At 39.6% G+C, this 7,629-nt stretch overlaps 1 protein-coding gene across 1 annotated transcript in view; it reads right to left on the bottom strand.

Annotated features, from left to right (window-relative positions):
• LOC103803495 (period circadian protein homolog 2-like) overlaps positions 1–6,369 on the bottom strand; it is a 27,701-nt gene extending 21,332 nt beyond the window's left edge. Inside the window, 5 exon segments of the mRNA XM_009076055.1 lie at positions 1,558–1,679; positions 2,174–2,328; positions 5,330–5,398; positions 6,003–6,276; positions 6,279–6,369. Coding sequence (XP_009074303.1) covers positions 1,558–1,679; positions 2,174–2,328; positions 5,330–5,398; positions 6,003–6,276; positions 6,279–6,369 — 711 coding nt within the window.
• Positions 6,370–7,629: the final 1,260 nt, after the last annotated feature.

A 7,629-nucleotide genomic window follows, 5' to 3' on the forward strand; every position in this document is an offset into this window, starting at 1 on the left:
CTAAAATTTTACAGTGCAGAATGAATTTACAAATTAAGAATTAATGAGCTTCCAGCTCTATAACTACTCATTTCCCCTGTGCTTGTTACAGGCATGGTTTACACACGTGAAATTCAGCTGTTTGTGAAAGGCTGTTTATGTTAGCTGCTCCATCCACTGCAAAATGAAAAAGTGCTCTAAACCACTTGGCAAAATAACGAGGATACATGTGGGAAAGAAGTGCCACTTGTATTGTTTCACATTGTTTCTCTTCTTGACATAGAAGAGCTTCCTGCGTCACAACCTTTAGCACTCTATCCACTAACACCACACACAAACTCAAGAGCTGTCATCAGAACACTGGTTTCACTAACTCAGATGCTTCACATGAATTGAACAATGTTTATGATATTGGGCTGAATTTCTCAGCTGTACTTTAGGCTTCCTATTTATTTTGCCTTGTGGGCAGCCTTTCTATTCATAGACACAACAAAAACCTACTTCAAGCTACAGAATATCCCCTCATCATGCACTTGTTTTAGAGATTGCAGGACTTCAGACATTCAAGCAGAGGCTTCAGTTAAAAAAATACAGGAGGTAATATGGAAATGAATAAAAATTTAAAAATCATTGAGACTATAATTTTACTGCTAAAAACACTTTGTCACAGCTGTTCTCATCATTATGAGAAGACTCACCAGATCCCACAGTAAGCCTAAATCTGGTGAAACAAATAACCCCTAATTATTAGAATAAGCTGAAGTGATTCACTCTGTGCCTTCACTAAAGTTGGAAAAAATTCTCTCCAACTTTAACAGGTGTTCTGAAATGAAAACTAATGATGTCTCACAGTGCCATATATCACACAGATGCTGATATATGTCACACCACCATCTCCAGGCACAAAGTACCATTGAGAGGACCAAGGAGTTCAAGACTATAAGACATTGAGGTGCTAGAACTAGTTCAGAGAAGGCCAAAGGAACTGAGGAAGAGACTAGAGAGTCATATGAGAAGTGGCTGAGAGAGCTGAGGCTGTTGAGTCTGGATTACAAAAGGTTCAGGGGGGACCTTACTACTCCCTACAACTACCTGAAATGAGGTTGTAGCAGGATGAGGGTTGGGCTCTTCTTCCAGGCAACTAGTGACAGGACAAGAGGAAATGGCCTCAAGCTGTGCCAAGGGAGGTTCAGGCTAGACATCAGGAAGAATTTCTTCATGGAAAGGGTTGTCAAGCATTGGAATGGACTGCCCAGGGATGTGGTGGAGTCACCATCCCTGGAGATGTTCAGAAAACAACTGGACATGGCACTTAGTCCACTGGTCTAGTTGACAAGGTGGTGTTTGGTCAAAGGTTGCACTTTACGACCCTGGAGGTCCTTCTCAATCTAAACAATTCTGTGAAAGTCTGCAAAGGCTCAGAGTTCCTACTCAGCACACCCTGGAAGGCAAAAGGCAGCTTCTTCAGCTTACTGGGCTAGCTACCAACTCTTACCTTGCAAAAAGAGGGCATGCCTGAGAATTCCAGTTCTATAAAACACTTTCAATATATACTGTAGACTTGGTCACCATACTCACTGCATTTTTCATGATGTACTCTGAGGTTATAGTCTCAACTTCTTCCACCGTGTAAGATGACACATTGAGACCAGCAGGTTGGGATTCATTAATCATCAACAATTGGTAATACTCTTCATTGGCTACATGAGAAAACCAAACAACTTATATTCAGAATTATCAATAAACACTCAGATTGGAAGCAGTAAATGGCCAAAATATTTTTTAGCATAAACACACAATGGGCAGTTGAGAAATCTAGGTACTATTTCAAACTCAGTTTTATCCTTGGTAGAGCTTCCTCATCCAGCAACTCAAATTCAAACATCTTAATATACACATATATGAATGATCACATACTTCGTTCTGACAGTATGAAATTGTAAATTGTTTTCAAATTAATTTTCTAACTAGACAAAACATCAGTAACATATCAAGCATCTAGAGAGCTGCTTTAACTCCCAAAGGAACAGAAGTTAACATAGCCAACAAACAGAACACCATGAAAACATCTGTTTAGAGAGGTTTCCAAACATAATGCAGTTGGCTGCGCAAAGCTAAGTTTATTTTAATCCCTATTTTAAATGTCTCATTTTCTCCAGATTGGCATCATCTAGGCAGTATCATACTTGATTACCTTTAACTTGTTTAATGCTTTTAAGGGCATATTTCAATGTGGTTAGGACACTAGATTTGCCTTTAACTCTCTTCTCCGAAGGAAGGTGAGCTTTCAGCTCTTGTAATGTTTTCAGCAATTCCTTTTGTGTTTTGGCTTTGGTGGACTGCTCACTGCTGTAAGATTAAAAACAAAAAATAAACCATCACTTGGATGCTTGAAGTGACACATCGTCCTCACAGAAGCCCAAATGTACTCTGACACTTCTACATAAATCTGTACAGCTAATCACATTAACTTTTCTAGTACTCAGTATCAACTTTCAGAACTTAAAAAAATTCTTACATTACCTAGAATCATTTAAAGTGAAAGATTTACCACCACCTTAAGTGTGATTGTAAAATGCACTCTGTATGTGCAACATTACATATACCCAAGCACCAGAGAATTTTATTTTTTTTGCCAGTCTCCCTCCTCCCTTTTTAGTGGTATTTTCCTTAGTTCCTTTCAAAATCAAACTCAGAAATGTTCATGGACTTCAAACGAGAGAAGCAGGAGGTCCATTCAAGTCTTCACCTCCTGTTCGAGCAGGTTCTCTTAAGAAAGGTCCCTGAAAAGGGAATGGCAGTGGGAGAGCATCAAGTTAACAAAACAAATGGAGAAATCCTTTGAATAACGTATCCCAGTTAAGCATGGCAATACATTAAATGAGATAAGGAAATCTGACTAAATAGGTAAGGTCTCTACCTATTACTAGATCAGGAGGCTGGAGACAGAAGTTGCATTGACATTTCTCAGGTGCATGTGCAGAAGTGCTGTCTCAGTGCAGAAGGTCAAACTACAAGATTATTAGTGCCAATTCCAAGAAGTTAACATTTTCCTCTACAATTCCTGGTATCTCTCCCCACCGTTATTAAGAGGTGCTGACGCAATCAATAAGGAAGAGAAAAGGAGGTGAGGGAAGGGAGGGGGGAATAACAAAGATGGGTGGTAGATGGATACAAAGGAGTTAAAATGAAAAATCTTGTCTTTTGCACTAATCATTCACAATGACCAAGAGGATTATAGAACTGCTCTTAAACCTTCCTGAAAACAAAACCTTTGACATCAAAAGGAAGGTCTCCTCTTACCACCTGATTGTCATGGCTGCCAATAAGAAGTTACCCTACACACCACCGCAGATAAAATAGTCTTGCCCTAATTGAAGTGGTCAATAAAGTGGTTTCAGCTTTCACGTAGTTTTCAAGAGGATTTCAGAACACCTTTCTGGGTAGTTGTAAGAGTCTGAAAAGGTATATCAATCATCTGACAGTTGTGGGTGCATTCTAGCAAAAATTCTTGGAAAGTGACAAAGCTTGACTTGTACTAGAGAAAACACCTTACATCACAACGTCCTATGAGAAATGTAACATTCATTTATTCAGTGGTCAGTTTTTACTGAGGAAATAATGGCAAGGGATCAGACAAAAGAGTACAGCACTCCCTTGGGAAACATGCTCATACTGTATATTAAAATCACATCTACTACATGGCTTGACAGTTTGGACTGATGCAATCAAACTGGGCTTTGTTAACAGAAGAACCCTCTATGCTTGGCACTAGGGAAACAGAGAGAGGGAAAAGATTACGAAATAACTGAGCATACTGCTGGGTTTGTACTTTCCAAGTATGCTTCATGAGAGTGGTCAGAGTCTTTTGCAAGAAAAGAAACATTTCCAAACTAGCCTAAAGCAGCAGCAAATACAGAAGATGGGCCTCCTTGGAAAGTAAGTTACACAACTCAAAAATGTGTTTTCCAGAGATCGGTAGCATCAGGCACAGTAGGCAGCCACAGGGAAGGTGGGACTTGCAGAGGACAGAATAAACAATTTCTGTAAAGATAGGAGCTTTCACTTTTGCTTTTTGTGGGCAGCAAACTGGAAAGGTACGTACAGATATTAAACCAAAGTTGCTGGTTGGCACGGATATTGAATCCAAAGTCCAGTAGTCTGAACCAAAGACTAAGCCTATAGCTTATCAGACTACTTTAGTCTTTTCCTTAATGATCATTCCCTAGATATCTTCAGACTCCCATTCCCAAAAGATGACCACATTCTGCACTGTAACCCTCTAGCACTGTCTGATGGCTGGGAAAAAAACACTGTACCATCTGGATTCCTAATTATTTCTAAACAGAGAATTATTAACGAAATTTAAAATTAGAGACATCAGAGAAATTGCACTAAGTAACACCCCCACAAAATTCTTGCAGTGTAGAAAATGGGACCAATGGGAAGGGATGACTAAGAAATGCCTTTGGTTCACTCTGTCTTTCATACTAAGCAACATGAACTCCAGATCACAATTTCCAACTGAAAACAGAGCATGGGAAAAGATCTCCAGGTGCCTGCAAGGCAGACACAGAGAATAAGTTCATCAAGCACCACATGGTGCACAGGAATAATTTCAATTTACCACTTTTCTAGGAATTGCATCAGGTAGAAACATCTTCAGGTAGGTGGGTGCAGACAAGGGTCTTAACATCAGTATGCTATAGCTAAATATCATTGATCTGCTCAGGTTCAGGTTTTGGTCTCCTGAGCAGCTGACTTAAAAATACAAGTACAGTAGGGCACTCTGAAGGCTCTCAAGGCTATCAGGGTCAGAAGCAGAGCTCATACAGAAAGATTCCTGCAGCTGATGTTGGTTTATCCTTACAGACTGGAGGATTGAGTCCTAGCAAATGGAACACAGGAGAGGCAGATGATACAGCTGCTGGACATCAGAACACATTCAACTCAAGGGGTGAATTCTGAACACTACCAGGTTCAGACTAAATCCTGAAGAGCAGAAAATTTAAAGAAAAGCTTCAAAAAGACACTAGCTCTGAAGCAATATTCAAGGAGAACCACAAAAAATAAAAGTTACAGAGTTAAGCTACCAAATCAAAACAAACTAAGACGATTTGAAATGTTATGACACAATTTGCATGGAACAGCAATAAAAACCTCTAATTTAATCAAGTGGTTAATAGGACATGCTACTGATTATGGACAGGAAGAGAATCAAAGACAGGATTTCTTGTGTAGTCCAAGTTTAGGCAAAACAAAACGAAACACAAAACTACAACACTTTAGTTTTTAGCATTTAGCATTACATACATGCAAATTACTGAAACATATATGCCCATTAATTTACCTGCATCCACTGCTAGACTGATTGTGTTCAGAGTTTGCAATCATCAGACTAAATGCATTTGAGCTTGAACTAGAACAAGATAAAAGAAAGATTAATATTAGTAAACCTAACAACTTTTAGTTCATTGTAGCTTCACATTTTGCTATTAACAACTGCCTACCTAGGAAAAATCAACAAAGCCCAAACTTTAAAAGTTTCTGCATGGCACAACAAATGGAAACTGTAGCTGTTAAACATTTACCTGAGAATCACAGAGTACCTGGATTTGGAAGGGACCCATAAGGATCAGTGAGTTCAACTCCCTGGTCCTCACAGGACTCCTAGGAAGGTGATTCTTACTGTAGCTTAGCTCTGTACAGTAAGCTATTATTTAAAAGATTAAAACAGCACAGTTGGATCCTTACACATAAGAATAAACTGGCAGTTTTTGATGCACAGTTATAGAACATCAGCACACAAAGATGAGAAGAAAGATACAAATGAAACTGGCCACACAAAACTCCAGAGACTCCTCTATCAATTATAATATATCACACAATGTACATCATATGCGAGGACAAGTTAACTAGAACACTCAGCTTCAAGCTTAGTTATTATTCAGAAATTAGATTAAAATGAAAAAATTATTTAGTGACAAAAATAATGGTGAAACATATTTAGTATTAGCTACTACCTTTTATGACAGTCTGAGGATTCCATGAGCATTGCTGAATCTTTGCCATTTTCATCAGATTCATGGCCATGAGAATCATTCCCACTGGAATAGTTTTCATTGGTGTCATTTCCACTGAAGTCATTTCCACTGGATCCACTGCTCATTTCAACATCTTCCTGAAGAGCTTCATGAGAGTGTTCAGGCTTTGTCTGAATTTCTGAATCTTCAGCAATCATCTGGCTATGATTATTTGGAAGTCCAGGATAATCACTCATTTTCTGTTGTTCTTTAACGAGAATGACAGAGAAACGTATCCAGTGATTCCAGAGTGCTGCTCAGGGCTCTGGTCCTCAGTGCCAGAGTAGCAATCCCTGATAGAGTCCATGGGACACTCATTAAGACCAAGAACAAATCAAGCCATGTTCAGAATTTTCTCTGTACAAACTGTTTGGAAGTACAGATGCACAAACCTGAGGAGGAAGAGAAGGAAGAAAATAATTATTTTCTTGTTTGCCTTGGCGACAAACTGGAATTTTCACATGACTCTTGGTTAATATATTCAGCATTTGAATGGTGAAAAGTGTAAGTTAAATATAGCTGCAAAGCTCACAATGTTTTATCATGGAAAAAGCATATTTTAGTAAAAACCCTCACAAAAAATGGAATTGGAAAAAACATCAAAAACTCCTTAACAGTTTACGCATTCCCTTGTTTTCTGTTTTCCTACTTGACAATTTTGCTGCCTGGATTTGGACAACAGCTATTCTTATTTTCAGTGAATCCATTCCACTGACTTCCAGTTTACCTTGATAAACAAAAAATTCCATTCAGACATCAGAGCATTGCTTACTTGGTCTGGAGATTGTTTGGGTCGTTTTACTATTTTATGTTGGGTTCTTAAAAAACATAGTCTTGTGTGCTGGTTTGAGCTGAAGTAGAGTTAACTTTCTTCACAGAGGCTAGTATGGGGCTATGTTTGGATTTTGTGCAGAACAGAGTTGATAATGCAGAGATGTTTTTGTTATTGCTGAGCAGAGCTCACACAGAGTCAAGGCCTTTGCTGCTTTCCATACTGCCACACTGGCAAGGAAGTTGGGGGTGCATGGGAGACTGGGAGGAGACACAGCTGGGACAGGTGACCCAAACTGACCAAAGGGATATTCCATACCATATGACATCATGCTCAGTATATAAGGGGGGAGGAAGAAGGAGGAAGGGGGGACATCTGGAGTGATGGCGTCTGTCTTCCCAAGGAACCGTTACGTGTGATGGGCCCTGCTCTCCTGGAGATGGCTGAACACCTCCTGTCTTCGGGAAGCAGTGAATTAATTCCTTGTTTTGCCTTGCTTGTGTGTGCAGCTTTTGCTTTGTCTATTAAACTGTCTTTATCTCAACCCCTGAGTTTTTGTAGCTTTTACCTTTCTGATTTGCTCCCCCATCCCTTTGGTGGGGGAGTGAGTGAGAGGCTGTGTGGTTCTTGGCTGCTGCTGGGGTTAAACCACGACAGTCCTTTTTTTGGTGCCCAACATGGGGCATGGGTTTGAGATAATGACAAATCTGACTGAGATGTGCTAGATTGAAGTTACAGTTGTTAGTGATGCTTAGTTAGCTAGTAATCAGCAGGCTCTTGTGCTTGTCATGGGGC

The sequence above is a fragment of the Acanthisitta chloris genome, unplaced genomic scaffold, assembly GCF_000695815.1.
Source record: "Acanthisitta chloris isolate BGI_N310 unplaced genomic scaffold, ASM69581v1 scaffold906, whole genome shotgun sequence".
NCBI classification, from domain to species: Eukaryota; Metazoa; Chordata; class Aves; order Passeriformes; family Acanthisittidae; genus Acanthisitta; species Acanthisitta chloris.